The sequence below is a fragment of the Cololabis saira genome, chromosome 14, assembly GCF_033807715.1.
Source record: "Cololabis saira isolate AMF1-May2022 chromosome 14, fColSai1.1, whole genome shotgun sequence".
NCBI lineage: Eukaryota > Metazoa > Chordata > Actinopteri > Beloniformes > Belonidae > Cololabis > Cololabis saira.
In genome coordinates, this window is record NC_084600.1 from 45,758,397 (window position 1) to 45,776,271 (window position 17,875).

Consider the following 17,875-nt stretch of genomic DNA (forward strand, 5'->3'; position numbering starts at 1 on the left):
TATGAACCTAATAAAGTGGACACTAAATGTGTTTGAGTTTTGCACCTTTATGAAAAAATATATATATCTATAAAAAATACAGCTTTATATCTTTAAAAAAAGAATTTGAGATTTAAATGGTTGATGTTGTCGTAGAATCTGACGGTAAAATTAGGTGTAACACCGGAGTGACGCATATTCCGGTTCCGGTATTAACGTTTAAGAACTTTAAATGTTTTTGTTTTTTTTAACAATAGAACTTATCAGGATAAATCATGAACATGTTATTACCATTTTCACATGTGTTGCAGCACCACGTTTGTACAATCTGGTATATTTATTGTAGAACGTGAAAAGTTATTTTTTGCCAGTTTTATTCACTAATTAAACCTGTTGCCTTTTCAGTCGGTGTAATTACCAAGACTAAAATCATAAACTGTATAATGTAGGATATAAATATAAACCGCACTCTAAAAAATACATCTTTTTATCTTTAAAAGAAGAATTTGAGATTTAAATGGTTGATGTTTACTGTCGAATCTGACGGGGGCCGAATTAGGTGTAACACCGGAGTGACGCGATTTCCGGTTCCGGGATTAACGTTTTAAACTTAAAATGTTTTTGTATTTTTTAAGAATCAAACTTATCAGGATAAATCATGAACATGTTATTACCTTTTCACGTTTGTAAAATCTTGTATATTTGTTGTAGAACGTGAAAAGTTATTTTTATTTTTTATTTTTCACTCTTTCCTGTTGCTTTTTCGGTCCGTATAATTAAATAAAATAAAATAATAGTCTGTATAATGTAAGATATAAATATAAACCGGACTCACTTAATGCTGGGCGTTTTTTTTTTTCTTTTGTTTGCCTTGATTTGCTTTGATTTTGACTACATTTATTTAAATATACATATAATTGAGTATTATAACAGTTATTGAAACTTTATATTCTGTTTTTTTTTTTTTTTACTTTTTGTACGCTTTTTTATCTTTAGCTTTTTTTATCCTGCATGTTCGAAATAAAACCTTAGTAAAACTCCGATCCTAACCCTAACGGGAACTCCATCTCCCAGAATGCTCCGCGGGAACATGGCGTCGGTGTTTCCGGTGTCTTGTAACATTTCACTTCCTTCCACACTGGCCGACGCGGACGAGCCGAGACGAACTGAGACAAAAACGCTGCAAAGTTGCTGCTGTCGCGGCCGCTAGCCCGGAATCGAACCCGCGCCCACCGCGGAGTTTTAATGCGCGGGATGCGGGGCGGGGAGTGAGGCTGCGGGGAGTGAAGGGGAGTGAGGTGCGGGTTCCAGAGCTGCGGGTTCGAGGCTCAAGGGCTGCGGAGCGGGTTAGTGCGGGGCTGTGAGGGGTTGAGGGTTCGAAGCTCCAGGCTCAAGGGCTGCGGAGCGGGTTAGTGCGGGGCTTCAAGGGGTTGAGGGTTCGAGGCTCCAGGCTGTTCCAGATTAAGGGTTCCAGGTTCAGGTTTCCAGGTTTCTAGGGTTCCAGGGTTGCAGATTTAAGTCAAATCAAGTCAAATTTTAATGAAATAGCAAATGTACAAACGGCCAAAGTGCTTAAATGCTTCACAGGGAGATTTTTCAGATGCTTTAGAAAGAAATAAGAAAAGAAAAGGGTTAAAAGAGAAAATCTGGGTAAAACAATATAAAAAAGACACTAATTTAAAGCAAAGGGAGAAAAGGAGAGTCTTTAACTGAGATTTAAAACTATTTACAGACTGGGCAGGTTAGGATTCTGGGATTCTAACGTTCCAGGTTAGAGTTCCAGGTTCCAGGGCCGCAGGTTCAGGGTTTAAGGGTTTAGGGTTTAGGGTACCAGGGCCGCAGGTTCAGGATTCTAGGTTCCAGGTTAGAGTTCCAGGGCCGCAGGTTTAAGAGTTTAGGGTTTAGGGTACCAGGGCCGTAGGTTAAGGGTTTAAGGGTTTAGGGTTTAGGGTACCAGGGCCGCAGGTTCAGGATTCTAGGTTCCTGGTTAGAGTTCCAGGGCCGTTTGCTGCAGGTTTAGCGTTTAAGGGCTCGGCCGTAGGTTCAGGGTTTAAAGGTTCCAGGGTACCAGGGCCGTTTGCTGCGGGTTTAGGGTTCCAGGGTTCTCCAGGTTACCAGGACCGCAGGTTAAGGATTCTATGGTTGCAGGTTCAAGATTAAGGGTTTAAGGGTTCCAGGGTGTTCCAGGTTCCAGTTTTCGGGTACAGATTAAGGGTTCCAGGTTAGAGTTCCAGGTTCCAGGGCCGCAGGTTAAGGATTCTATGGTTGCAGGTTCAAGATTAAGGGTTTAAGGGTTCCAGGGTGTTCCAGGTTCCAGTTTCCAGGTCCAGGTTAGAGATCCAGGGTACCAGGACCGCAGGTTAAGGATTCTAGGTTGTAGGTTCCAGGTCCAGGTTAATAGTTCCAGGTTCCAGGCCCGTAGATTAAGGGTTTAAGGGTTCTCCAGGTCCAGCTCCAGGCCCCTGCACCATGTCGGGCGCAGCGTCGCGGCGCCAGTGGTGCTACCTGTGCGACCTGCCGAAGATGCCGTGGGCGATGCTGTGGGAGTTCAGCGAGGCCGTGTGCCGCGGCTGCGTCAACTACGACGGAGCCGACCGCATCGAGCTGCTGATCGACACGGCCCGGCAGCTCAAGAGCTCCCACGGGGTCCTGGAGCGGCCCGCGGGGGGCCCGGGGGGGCCCGGGGCCAAGCCGGGCCCCCCCGAGGCGGCGGGCCGGCCCGGCGGCCGCGGGGACTACGTGCTAACCGCCCGCCTGCCCAACGGGCTGCACCGGGCCGAGGACGAGGCCCGGCAGAGCCCCAACCCGCCCCGCCGGGCCCTGGGGGGCCCCGCGCTGCACGGGTCCCTGTCCCTGCTGGCCCCGGGCCTGGTGCCGGGCCCCCAGGGGCTGCTGGCGGGCCCCCACGGCCTGTTGGGCCTGCAGGGCGCCCGGGCCCTGCGGCCGGGCCCCAGCACCTCCCTGACCCCGGACCCGGGCTGGGCCCTGGCGGAGCTGAACGAGGTGGCCCGGGCCCGCGTGGAGGGCTGGCCGGGCCGGCCCAAGGCGGTGCGGGAGGTTCTGGGGGCGCTGAGCGGCTGCTGCCCCTTCAGCGTGCGGTTCCGGAAGGACCACGGGCTCCTGGGCCGCGTGCTAGCCTTCGACGCCGGCGCCGCGCCGGACTACGACCTGCGGGTGTTCGTGGAGTACCCGGCCGGCTCGGGCGTCATCTTCCCCGGCGTCCCGGACGCGGCCCGGCAGATGTTCCGCGACTCCAACAAGGACCCGGGCAAGGCGGCCAACTCGGGCCTGCGCTACGTGGAGTACGAGAAGCGGCCCGGCTCGGGCGACTGGCGCGGCCTGGCCGAGCTGCTCAGCGACCCGGTCCGGCTGTTCAAGGAGCCGCCCGTCCCCGAGGTTCTGCCCACGCCCGACCCGGTGCTGGCGCTGGCGGCCGGGCGGCCCGGCCCGGCTAAAGGCGGCGCCAGCGCGCGGCGGCGTAAAGCGTCGCCCGGCTCGGAGAACGGGGAGCCGGAGCACCCGGGCCGGGACCCGTGGCCCCGGGGCTACGCGGGTCTGGAGCCCCTGCCGGGCCTGGCCGGGCCCCAGGACCCGCCCCGGCTGCACGGCCAGCCCTCGCCCATCTCCGCCCTGATGGGCGTGGCCGACGGGCCCAACATGGCCGCCAACATGGCCGCCAGCATGGCCGCCCACTCCTCGGCCGCCGGACACTCGTCCAGCAGCAGCCCGTCCGCCTCCACCTCGGGGCCCGCGGGGGGCCTGGGCCTGGGGGGGGCTAACGCTAACGCCGGCGGCGCGGGCGACGCGGCGCCGGCCGCGCTGCTCTGCTGCACGCTGTGCCGCGAGCGGCTGGAGGACACGCACTTCGTCCAGTGTCCGTCCGTCCCGCACCACAAGTTCTGCTTCCCCTGCACGCGCGGCTTCATCCGCGGCCAGGGCGGCGGCGGGGAGGTGTACTGCCCCAGCGGGGAGCGCTGCCCCCTGGCCGGCTCCGCCGTGCCCTGGGCCTTCATGCAGGGAGAGATCTCCACCATCCTGGCCGGGGACGCCGACGTCACCGTCAAGAAGGAGAGCGACCCCTGACCCCAGTTATACGGTGAGTTATTATTATTATTATTATTATTATTATTATAGAAGGAGAGCGACCCCTGACCCCCGTACAACGGTGAGACACTTTTAGTTATTATTATTATTATTATTATATTATTATAGAAGGAGAGCGACCCCTGACGGTGCTGCACGGTGAGGAAGTTTTATTATTATTATATTATTATTATATAAGGAGAGCGACCCTTGACCCCCGTACAACGGTGAGGAAACTATTATTATTATATTATTATTATAGAAGGAAAGCAACCCCTGACCCAAGTTACACGGTGAGGACGTTTTTAGTTATTATTATTATATTATTATTATAGAAGGAGAGTGACCCCTGACCCCCGTACAACGGTGAGGAAACTATTATTATTATTATATTATTAATTGAAGGAAAGCAACCCCTGACCCAAGATACACGGGGAGGAAGGTTTTAGTTATTAATATTATTATTATTATTATTATTATTATATATTTATATATTTATTTTTATTATATTATATATTTTTATTATTATAAATGTATTTATTTATTTTTTATTTTTTTATTATTCTGAATTAAATCATTCTGAATTTATCTGTTTTCCTTGGAGTTTACATGGAAATAGTAATTCCGAATTTTTACATGGAAAACACGTGTTTCTCTTGGTTGGAATCGGTTAAAGCCGATTCCAACCAAGAGAAACAGAACGATTTAGGCACTAAAATCATTAAAATCATTAAAATCATTAAAGTCAGTAAAATAATTAAAATCACTAAAATCATTAAAATCATTAAAATCACTAAAATCATTAAAATCACTAAAATCACTAAAATCATTAATCAGTAAAATCATTAAAATCAATAAAATCATTAAAGTCAGTAAAATCATTAAAATCACAAATCATTAAAGTCAGTAAAATCACTAAAATCATTAAAGTCAGTAAAATCATTAAAATCACTAAAATCATTAAAGTCAGTAAAATCACTAAAATCATTAAAGTCAGTAAAATCACTAAAATCACTAAAATCATTAAAATCACTAAAATCATTAATTTTATTTATATACTTAGATTTATATATACTTTATAAATATTAAAGCTAGAAGAAAAAAAGAAAAAAAAATACATATATTAGGGGTGTAACGGTACACAAAAATCTGGGTTCGGTACGTACCTCGGTTTGGAGGTCACGGTTCGGTTCATTTTCGGTACAGTAAGAAAACAAAATGCAAAATATAAATGTGCTAGTTGTTTATTAAACACACACAAAATAACATTGGCTCAGACTTAAAAAAAAATATCTCCCTGATGTGCAAAATTGAACAAATGCAACACTGAACAGTTTAAAGTTGTTGCTCAGATTAAATAACATTTATGAATAATTTACTTTTATTGCCAATACTAGCGGCATTACCCTGCGTTCACACTGAAAGCGTCGGTGCCTGCAGGGGGCGGGGCTAAAGCTGCGCTGCAGAAGTGGAGGGAACAGCCTACACATATAACTACACATCTTAATTTCCCTATTTCACCATAGATCACACTTTGGGACACCTTCTTTATGTTTTAGCGTTATTTCCGCGTAGATAAGAGTGAGTTTGATCCTTAACAAGTTTGGTCCGCGGATCAACATCAACCCAGCGAGCCCTTGCTCCCGGTGGCTGATTTATGGTTCCGCGTCACACCAGCGCAGAACCGACGGCATAGGGTACGCGGCGACGCACAGCGCACCATTACCCTACGCCGTGGATTTAATGCAGAACCATAATTAAGGCGAAGCTGCCGTCTGTCTGCGCTGATACTGACACACCGGGTCGGAGCGGATTTGGTCGGCTACAACTGTTGCTTGTTGTTTCTCGGTGTGAGCGCTACTGCATGTGCAGCTGCAGCAGCGCTCTGCTCCACAACGTGCGGTCCTCTACTTAATGTGTCCGTGTGGAAACTCGTTCGGTACGCCTCCGTTCAGAACCGAACACGCTATACCGAACGGTTCAATACAAATACATGTACAGTTACACCCCTGAGAGATATATATATATATATATATATATATATATTATTGTATTCCGTGTTTGGTGACGGCGTCTGTTGGAGCTCAACATGCGAATTGCTCTGTTGTTGGTTGTAAAAACTAACACAAATGTGTTGTGCCACACAGGCAGTAGTGCTAACAGGTAACTGGTAGTAACTAGCAGTGCTGGGCGGTATGCCCAAAAATCTATATCAGGGTATTTTTCAAAATTATATCGGTTTCACGGTATATCACGGTATTTTTTTTTCATGCACAACTGGGTGTTAACCACATTTTATAATGATTTGGAAAGGAATTGCTGCAGTAAATTGTCTTAGAATGGCCTATTTTACTGTCATGAGGAGGAAATATTGTAGATGTTCTGGGTATGGGTCTCTGTAAAGCGTCTAGAGACAACTCTGTTGTATTAGATGCTATATAAATAAAATTGAATTGAATTGAATAGAAAAACATTAATGTCCACACTAGTATAAATACAGGTTTGCATGGCCTCACAAAATGATGCCGTTTACTAGGGCTGGGCGATATATTGAGATTTTAATATATATCGATATATTTTCAAACGCAATATGGTACGAGACAATAGGGCTGAACGATTTTAGTAAAAAATCTAATTGCGATTTTTCTGGCAGATATTGCGATTTCGATTTCATTAACAATTTTCTTCAAATCAAGCTTCAGTGCAATATTTACCATGTACAGTAGGGGTGTAACGATACACTAATCTCACGATACGGTACACAATACTGAGCTCACGATAACGATACGGTACGATATTATATCAGTGTTTTTTTAACAACCTTGAATGAGGAACATATGACTGGAAAAAATAATGGTCTTTTATTTGAAAGATACAAAACAATGCTGTACGTTTGCTCTATTGTTCCAGTGTGTAATGCTTTATAACTGTTTAAGTTTTAAAGAGAAAGCCAGGCCAAACATTTTCCACAAACTGAACTAAAAGTAAATGTCAGGTTTGCATTATGATCTTCAGTTTCATACAAGTACTAATATTTAGACACAAACTGAATAGTTTCTCTCATGTATGACTTGACTTTTTTCTTTTCCAGAAATTTAACAACTAAAATTAAATAAATAAATAAAAGTAGTGTAAGAGGAGATTTATTTTTGTTAAGAAGGTTATTTCATGATTTTATAAATCTATTCTTTATATTCTGATGTAAATCAGGGACTAGTTTATCTGTAGTGATTAGTGTGTTTTAGATTGGGCGGAGTGATACGCCACAGTACGGCACTAGGTGCTGTGTTGATGCTCTAAAATCCTACACTGTTGAGGGACATTAAAGTACACTGGAACTCAGCACAAGTTTCCCCGTGTTTATCCTACTCACCACGCCAAAAAGGTTTAATTTAATAAGGTTTAACTCTACACCAGCCTTACATCAGTAAAGGTTTAATTTAATAAGGTTTAACTCTACACCAGCCTTACATCAGTAAAGTCATTTAATAAGGTTTAACTCTACACCAGCCTTACATCAGTAAAGTCATTTAATAAGGTTTAACTCTACACCAGCCTTACATCAGTAAAGGTTTAATTTAATAAGGTTTAACTCTACACCAGCCTTACATCAGTAAAGTAATTTAATAAGGTTTAACTCTACACCAGCCTTACATCAGTAAAAGGTTTAATTTAATAAGGTTTAACTCTACACCAGCCTTACATCAGTAAAGCAATTTAATAAGGTTTAACTCTACACCAGCCTTACATCAGTAAAGTAATTTAATAAGGTTTAACTCTACACCAGCCTTACATCAGTAAAGGTTTAATTTAATAAGGTTTAACTCTACACCAGCCTTACATCAGTAAAGTAATTTAATAAGGTTTAACTCTACACCAGCCTTACATCAGTAAAGGTTTAATTTAATAAGGTTTAACTCTACACCAGCCTTACATCAGTAAAGGTTTAATTTAATAAGGTTTAACTCTACACCAGCCTTACATCAGTAAAGGTTTAATTTAATAAGGTTTAACTCTACACCAGCCTTGCATCAGTAAAGTAATTTAATAAGGTTTAACTCTACACCAGCCTTACATCAGTAAAGGTTTAATTTAATAAGGTTTAACTCTACACCAGCCTTACATCAGTAAAGGTTTAATTTAATAAGGTTTAACTCTACACCAGCCTTACATTAGTAAAGGTTTAATTTAATAAGGTTTAACTCTACACCAGCCTTACATCAGTAAAGTAATTTAATAAGGTTTAACTCTACACCAGCCTTACATCAGTAAAGGTTTAATTTAATTTAATAAGGTTTAACTCTACACCAGCCTTACATCAGTAAAGGTTTAATTTAATAAGGTTTAACTCTACACCAGCCTTACATTAGTAAAGGTTTAATTTAATAAGGTTTAACTCTACACCAGCCTTACATCAGTAAAGGTTTAATTTAATAAGGTTTAACTCTACACCAGCCTTACATCAGTAAAGTAATTTAATAAGGTTTAACTCTACACCAGCCTTACATCAGTAAAGGTTTAATTTAATAAGGTTTAACTCTACACCAGCCTTACATCAGTAAAGTAATTTAATAAGGTTTAACTCTACACCAGCCTTACATCAGTAAAGTAATTTAATAAGGTTTAACTCTACACCAGCCTTACATCAGTAAAGTAATTTAATAAGGTTTAACTCTACACCAGCCTTACATCAGTAAAGTAATTTAATAAGGTTTAACTCTACACCAGCCTTACATCAGTAAAGTAATTTAATAAGGTTTAACTCTACACCAGCCTTACATCAGTAAAGGTTTAATTTAATAAGGTTTAACTCTACACCAGCCTTACATAAGTAAAGGTTTAATTTAATAAGGTTTAACTCTACACCAGCCTTACATCAGTAAAGTAATTTAATAAGGTTTAACTCTACACCAGCCTTACATCAGTAAAGTAATTTAATAAGGTTTAACTCTACACCAGCCTTACATCAGTAAAGTAATTTAATAAGGTTTAACTCTACACCAGCCTTACATCAGTAAAGGTTTAATTTAATAAGGTTTAACTCTACACCAGCCTTACATCAGTAAAGGTTTAATTTAATAAGGTTTAACTCTACACCAGCCTTACATCAGTAAAGTAATTTAATAAGGTTTAACTCTACACCAGCCTTACATCAGTAAAGTAATTTAATAAGGTTTAACTCTAAACCAGCCTTACATCAGTAAAGTAATTTAATAAGGTTTAACTCTAAACCAGCCTTACATCAGTAAAGGTTTAATTTAATAAGGTTTAACTCTACACCAGCCTTACATCAGTAAAGGTTTAATTTAATAAGGTTTAACTCTACACCAGCCTTACATCAGTAAAGGTTTAATTTAATAAGGTTTAACTCTACACCAGCCTTACATCAGTAAAGGTTTAATTTAATAAGGTTTAACTCTACACCAGCCTTACATTAGTAAAGGTTTAATTTAATAAGGTTTAACTCTACACCAGCCTTACATCAGTAAAGTAATTTAATAAGGTTTAACTCTACACCAGCCTTACATCAGTAAAGTAATTTAATAAGGTTTAACTCTACACCAGCCTTACATCAGTAAAAGTTTAATTTAATAAGGTTTAACTCTACACCAGCCTTACATCAGTAAAGTAATTTAATAAGGTTTAACTCTACACCAGCCTTACATCAGTAAAGTAATTTAATAAGGTTTAACTCTACACCAGCCTTACATCAGTAAAGTAATTTAATAAGGTTTAACTCTACACCAGCCTTACATAAGTAAAGGTTTAATTTAATAAGGTTTAACTCTACACCAGCCTTACATAAGTAAAGGTTTAATTTAATAAGGTTTAACTCTACACCAGCCTTACATCAGTAAAGTAATTTAATAAGGTTTAACTCTACACCAGCCTTACATCAGTAAAGGTTTAATTTAATAAGGTTTAACTCTACACCAGCCTTACATCAGTAAAGTAATTTAATAAGGTTTAACTCTACACCAGCCTTACATCAGTAAAGTAATTTAATAAGGTTTAACTCTACACCAGCCTTACATCAGTAAAGGTTTAATTTAATAAGGTTTAACTCTACACCAGCCTTACATCAGTAAAGTAATTTAATAAGGTTTAACTCTACACCAGCCTTACATCAGTAAAGTAATTTAATAAGGTTTAACTCTACACCAGCCTTACATCAGTAAAGGTTTAATTTAATGAGGTTTAACTCTACACCAGCCTTACATCAGTAAAGTAATTTAATAAGGTTTAACTCTACACCAGCCTTACATCAGTAAAGTAATTTAATAAGGTTTAACTCTACACCAGCCTTACATCAGTAAAGTAATTTAATAAGGTTTAACTCTACACCAGCCTTACATCAGTAAAGTAATTTAATAAGGTTTAACTCTACACCAGCCTTACATCAGTAAAGTAATTTAATAAGGTTTAACTCTACACCAGCCTTACATCAGTAAAGGTTTAATTTAATAAGGTTTAACTCTACACCAGCCTTACATCAGTAAAGGTTTAATTTAATAAGGTTTAACTCTACACCAGCCTTACATCAGTAAAGGTTTAATTTAATAAGGTTTAACTCTACACCAGCCTTACATCAGTAAAGGTTTAATTTAATAAGGTTTAACTCTACACCAGCCTTACATCAGTAAAGGTTTAATTTAATAAGGTTTAACTCTACACCAGCCTTGCATCAGTAAAGTAATTTAATAAGGTTTAACTCTACACCAGCCTTACATCAGTAAAGGTTTAATTTAATAAGGTTTAACTCTACACCAGCCTTACATCAGTAAAGGTTTAATTTAATAAGGTTTAACTCTACACCAGCCTTACATCAGTAAAGGTTTAATTTAATAAGGTTTAACTCTACACCAGCCTTACATTAGTAAAGGTTTAATTTAATAAGGTTTAACTCTACACCAGCCTTACATCAGTAAAGTAATTTAATAAGGTTTAACTCTACACCAGCCTTACATCAGTAAAGGTTTAATTTAATTTAATAAGGTTTAACTCTACACCAGCCTTACATCAGTAAAGGTTTAATTTAATAAGGTTTAACTCTACACCAGCCTTACATCAGTAAAGGTTTAATTTAATAAGGTTTAACTCTACACCAGCCTTACATCAGTAAAGTAATTTAATAAGGTTTAACTCTACACCAGCCTTACATCAGTAAAGGTTTAATTTAATAAGGTTTAACTCTACACCAGCCTTACATCAGTAAAGTAATTTAATAAGGTTTAACTCTACACCAGCCTTACATCAGTAAAGTAATTTAATAAGGTTTAACTCTACACCAGCCTTACATCAGTAAAGTAATTTAATAAGGTTTAACTCTACACCAGCCTTACATCAGTAAAGTAATTTAATAAGGTTTAACTCTACACCAGCCTTACATCAGTAAAGGTTTAATTTAATAAGGTTTAACTCTACACCAGCCTTACATAAGTAAAGGTTTAATTTAATAAGGTTTAACTCTACACCAGCCTTACATCAGTAAAGTAATTTAATAAGGTTTAACTCTACACCAGCCTTACATCAGTAAAGTAATTTAATAAGGTTTAACTCTACACCAGCCTTACATCAGTAAAGTAATTTAATAAGGTTTAACTCTACACCAGCCTTACATCAGTAAAGGTTTAATTTAATAAGGTTTAACTCTACACCAGCCTTACATCAGTAAAGGTTTAATTTAATAAGGTTTAACTCTACACCAGCCTTACATCAGTAAAGTAATTTAATAAGGTTTAACTCTACACCAGCCTTACATCAGTAAAGTAATTTAATAAGGTTTAACTCTACACCAGCCTTACATCAGTAAAGTAATTTAATAAGGTTTAACTCTACACCAGCCTTACATCAGTAAAGGTTTAATTTAATAAGGTTTAACTCTACACCAGCCTTACATCAGTAAAGGTTTAATTTAATAAGGTTTAACTCTACACCAGCCTTACATCAGTAAAGTAATTTAATAAGGTTTAACTCTACACCAGCCTTACATCAGTAAAGTAATTTAATAAGGTTTAACTCTACACCAGCCTTACATCAGTAAAGTAATTTAATAAGGTTTAACTCTACACCAGCCTTACATCAGTAAAGTAATTTAATAAGGTTTAACTCTACACCAGCCTTACATCAGTAAAGTAATTTAATAAGGTTTAACTCTAAACCAGCCTTACATCAGTAAAGTAATTTAATAAGGTTTAACTCTAAACCAGCCTTACATCAGTAAAGGTTTAATTTAATAAGGTTTAACTCTACACCAGCCTTACATCAGTAAAGGTTTAATTTAATAAGGTTTAACTCTACACCAGCCTTACATCAGTAAAGGTTTAATTTAATAAGGTTTAACTCTACACCAGCCTTACATCAGTAAAGGTTTAATTTAATAAGGTTTAACTCTACACCAGCCTTACATTAGTAAAGGTTTAATTTAATAAGGTTTAACTCTACACCAGCCTTACATCAGTAAAGTAATTTAATAAGGTTTAACTCTACACCAGCCTTACATCAGTAAAGTAATTTAATAAGGTTTAACTCTACACCAGCCTTACATCAGTAAAGTAATTTAATAAGGTTTAACTCTACACCAGCCTTACATCAGTAAAGTAATTTAATAAGGTTTAACTCTACACCAGCCTTACATCAGTAAAGTAATTTAATAAGGTTTAACTCTACACCAGCCTTACATAAGTAAAGGTTTAATTTAATAAGGTTTAACTCTACACCAGCCTTACATAAGTAAAGGTTTAATTTAATAAGGTTTAACTCTACACCAGCCTTACATCAGTAAAGTAATTTAATAAGGTTTAACTCTACACCAGCCTTACATCAGTAAAGTAATTTAATAAGGTTTAACTCTACACCAGCCTTACATCAGTAAAAGTTCAGAGCTCAAAATGGGACCACAAAACGGGACTCGGGGCTTAAAGTATTCCGGCATCTCCGGCGTACGGCGTTTTTTTCTCGGCGTGCGAGTTTGACTGACTGCTTAAAAAAAAAAGAGAGACAAAAAAAAAGTTTGAGTCAACCGTGTTCGTCTACTAATGGAATGAGAGGAAAGCAGCTCTGGCTCAACCAAACTAACACTAGCCAATCAGAAGCAGAGCTGGGCGGGTCTTTGACGACACCAGAGCAGAGCGGTGTTTCAACCTGCCGGAATACCAGTCACCGACTTCAAGATGGAGAAAAAATTAATGAATGTCGGTTTATAAGAATCTTTTTGCCCAGAAGAAAAAAAGAGTGACAAAAAAATACCCATAAATATGTTCTTCTCTCGAAAAACCCCCCAGCACCGCGGGCTTTAGAAGAAAAAGACGCTACAGAGTCGGGATGCAGCGGCTCAGAAGAGCAAGGCGGTGCTGATCTCTGCAATCTGAAGCTTTGTATAATAATTGTAAAAAAAAAGGGGGTTGCTACTATGTGAATATCACTTATCACGGGTTATTTTTTGGAACGTAACCCCCACGAAAAACAAGGGATTACTGTATATGAATACTCATGGCATAAACCTGTCAAGTTTGGGATTTAAAAATAAGGGAAACCAGCCCAACCGAGTCCAGTATTACATTTTAATACAGGTTTACAAGATATTTAAAATATCTACCTGTCAATCACTTACAAACTACAATTATGTGTTCTTTATGAACCTTTGTTGACACTGAAATGCTGTGGACATTCCTATGTATGTGGTTCCTATAATAGAGTCTAAATGAAAACAAAGGGGAAATAAAGCACATTTATTTATTCTAAATATTTTCAGTTTATATACAAATTGATTGTCTTCAAGTGAAACATTTTCTTTTAATTTGTCATTGTCACTCATGTGGGTCTCTGGCTCCCATTTTTAGATATATTTACAAGATAGTCTTCGCTTTTCTGGCAGAAATGTCTTCTCTGTCGTTACATCCATCCTCTGATTTGTTTTTTTTTTTCCCGTTGTCGCCACTAACCTTGTGAGAACTGCCTTCCAGGCGACAGCAAGGGCCAGTTCTTGTGAGGTTAGTGATAATTCAGTTTGTAGAGGCACAATAATCCATTAAAAAAATATTATATCATAAAACGGGAAATTTACAGGAAAATACTAAAAAGCGGGAAAGAGGAGTAAAATACGGTAGTTTCCCGGGCCAAAACGGGAGACTTGACAGGTATGGACATAGCACCAGAATTAAAAAAAATGATTGATTACCAACTATTTAATTCAGTAAAGGTGTGTGTGTGTATATATATATATATGTGTGTGTGTATATGTATGTATGTGTATATATATATATATATATATATGTGTGTGTATGTGTATATATATATATATGTATATATATATATATATATGTATATATGTATGTGTGTATATACATACACACATACATATATATATGTATATATATATATATATATATATATGTATATATATATATATATATATATATGTGTGTATATATATATATATATATATACATATATATACATATATGTATATATATGTATATATGTATGTGTGTGTATACATACACACACATACATATATACATATATATATATATATATATATATATATATATACATATATGTATATATATATATATATACATATATGTATATATATATATATATATATATATACATATATATATATATATATATACATATATGTATATATATATATATATACATATATGTATATATATATATATATATATATATATATATATATATATATATATATACATATATGTATATATATGTATATATACATATATGTATTTGTCCTTTACTGAATTAAATGGTTGCTAATCAATAATTCCACCAATTAATTAGCCTGCCTGAGTTTCACCTGCCCTATAACATTATGACCTTTAATTTAAAGTATTCATATTTTAGATTGTAGGTCATCTTATTCCTCGTCAAACACAATGACAACTAGCGAAACTTGATATCAAAAGCATCCATAGTGAAAAGGAAAATAATATTAAAATGATGTCATTTTTGTTACTTGGCAAATTGCCGAGCGCATGTTCCCCCACTCCCGGAAACAAGTTCAGGCTCAGGATTTTTTTTTCACCTGACTGAATTTATTTAGCAAAAACAATGAAAAGCTTGTTTTTAAGACATTCAAGGCCTGTTTAAAATATGGTATTAGATGTTTAAAACAGGGATTAGATAATAATAGGTCCCTTTAAGAAGTCATATCTCGATATTTTCTAGCTAAATGTTGATACTCGATATATATTGATTTTTTTCTGTGCCATAATTGGGGTTTCCCCCAAAGCATTATAGCATAGCATCTCTGTTAGCATCTCTGTTAGCATCTCTGTTAGCATCTCTGTTAGCATCTCTGTTAGCTTCATTTCTTAAAAAAACAGTCAGTTTTAATACAAAGCCTCGTGCCAAATGTCACACAGGTTCCTTTATTAACAGAGGTCTGCACAATATCAACATGTATAAAACACATGAAATAAAAATAAACTGCCTGCATATATAGAATAAAAATGCTTCTTGAATTAAATAAAACAAATATCCCTTTCCTGCATAACAATTAAATTAAAATACACTGTAATTAATACAATGTAGACAGTAACAGGCAGACAGTTGTGTCTCATGGGAAATGTAGTTCTTTCTGGTAAAGCACTACCGCTTTGGTCCAAAGGAGCCGCCAAACTCAACAAAAGCTGAAAGTTATGTTGTGCTGCTTTAATAAGAATGGATTGAGAATTGGAAAATCTCCTTTTTTCAACACAAGCCTAAACGTAGCGACAATCTGGAGAAAAGAGGGTGAAGATCGGCAGGTGAACCGGCAGCTGAGGAGAAGTTAGGATGCAAACTTCAACATAATGGTTTAATGAGGCAAAATAACAGGCTTTTTCTCTTGAATATATTGTTATAATCATTTGTTTCAGATGTAACTTAATTATTTTCTGTATAAAAATTGAATTTGGTGTTCAAAAAGTCTTTTTTTTAAACTTGAGTCTTGAAAAAGAGGGTCGTCTTATAATCAGGTCGTCTTATAATCGGGGTCGTCTTATATTCGGGACAATACGGTATATTATATTAACCAGCCCCCCGGTCTCCACTCAGCAGCGCCGGTTTCCCCCAGTGTCCAGCCACGGTACTGCAACAGAAAATCCCTTTTATCCCGTAGACCGCAATAGTAAAAGATCGTCCTCTAAAACTGTTCACAGGAACCTCCAGCTGGAATCACCACCAATTACTAATCTTTGTATTCTATATTTTTAAGTCATGGACTTTATATCCGTCAAAAATGTTTTATAACGGCCAGAAAAGTCAAAGAAAAGTCTCTTTCTGGGCGTGACGTCACGGCCGTGTCGGTGCCATTGATGTTGCCCCGGGGCATCATGGGAGGTGACTCAACTGAGCATGCTCTATGGGCCCCTTAACGCAGAAGTAAACCCGGAAGTCAGAAAATATTTCAGCGGATGCGCTGAGTCAGCAGAATGCATTGAAATGAATGGGCGGCCATTTTCCTGTCTGGTATCCAGTTATTTAATACATCCATGATATTAACGTGTAGTTTCTGTGTTTCCTCCACAGCGTTTCTCTAAAGCAGTTTCTGTTATTAACCTGTAGTTTCTATATTTATTAACCTGTAGTTTGTTTCCTCCACAGCGTTTCTCTAAAGCACTTCTTCTTCTCCAGCTCGGTTGTTGCTCCGTCATCGTTGGAGCCTCAAGAGAAACCGACCAGGACAAAACTGGAACTCTGACAAACGGGAATCTGCAGAGGGACGTCTGTCCGCCCCGGACCGACCCCAACCTGGACCCCCCAAACCTGATCCAGAACCGATACCAACCCCCTCGACCCCCCAGATCCTCCAGAACCCCAACCCTCCCGGCTCCGTCATTTCAAACTGGAACTCAGACAAACAGGAACCTGCAGAGGGACGTCTGTCCGACCTGGACCGCCCCGATCCCGATCCTGACCCCCCCAAACCCTCCAGACCTGATCCAGAACCCATACCGACCCCCGCGACCCCCCAAACCCTCCAGAACCCCAACCCTCCCGGCTCCGTCATTTCAAACTGGAACTCAGACAAACAGGAATCTGCAGAGGGACGTCTGTCCGGGCTCGACCTCCGACCCCGACCTGGACCCCCGAATCCCCCCAAACCTCCCAGGACTCGATCCCCCAACCCTCCAGAACCCTCCAGAACCCTCCAGACCTGATCCAGACCCGAACCCGAACCCACATCCTCCGGCTCCGTCTCCTCCACCAGCCCAGGATTGAAAGCACACGTTAGTTTGTTTGACAATCTGATTCTCCTTTCCCCGTCAACTCTGTTCTTAACAGAATATAACGCTGTTATCTGTTCTTAACAGAATATAAAGCTGTTTATCGACAGAAATATTGATTATTGATTGAAACTTTGACAGAAAAATGCAACTTTTTTGTGACACGAATGTTGAAAACCCAGAAACCATTTAAGGAGTTAAACCGTGTAATCTCTGATTTTAAGGAGTTAAAGCGTGTAATCTCTGATTTTAAGGAGTTTAAACCGTGTAATCTCCGATATTCTGTTAAAACTCCTCACGTTGTGTCAAAAATGTGAACTTACTTTCAATACGGCTCTGTAATTTCTATTTTTGATACAATACAAATTTCTATGTGTGTTTCTAGTGAGAAGACCAAAGAGCTTCGTGCTAAGTGAGTGATTGTATCGTAGCGTTTAAGTCACTAATTACTTCATTATCACAACTACGCTTGTTTTTCTATATCCTTTATGTTATTGTGATAAATAATCCCCACAATCTGCAATGGTTAACCCACGTATAAATGTGTCAATTCTACAATAAATGATGAAATAGTT

General features: G+C 39.0%; 1 protein-coding gene across 4 annotated transcripts; it reads left to right on the forward strand.

Annotated features, from left to right (window-relative positions):
- Positions 1-1,098: 1,098 nt before the first annotated feature.
- On the forward strand, positions 1,099-17,872 carry LOC133460125 (interferon regulatory factor 2-binding protein 1-like). Of its 4 annotated transcripts, none has more exons than XR_009784089.1 (3): positions 1,099-4,075; positions 16,678-17,496; positions 17,558-17,872. XR_009784089.1 is itself a non-coding variant. In XM_061740670.1 (3 exons), exon 2 carries the CDS (start codon positions 2,449-2,451, stop codon positions 4,060-4,062), a length of 1,614 nt encoding a protein of 537 aa, XP_061596654.1. In that variant the 5' UTR covers positions 1,099-2,089; positions 2,201-2,448; the 3' UTR covers positions 4,063-4,075; positions 16,678-17,872. The 4 variants fall into 4 exon arrangements, 3 of the variants coding, with proteins under 3 accessions (XP_061596654.1, XP_061596653.1, XP_061596652.1); XM_061740670.1 differs by having other exon boundaries at positions 1,099-2,089; positions 2,201-4,075; positions 16,678-17,872; XM_061740669.1 differs by having other exon boundaries at positions 1,099-1,762; positions 2,090-4,075; positions 16,678-17,872.
- The last annotated feature ends 3 nt before the right edge of the window (positions 17,873-17,875 follow it).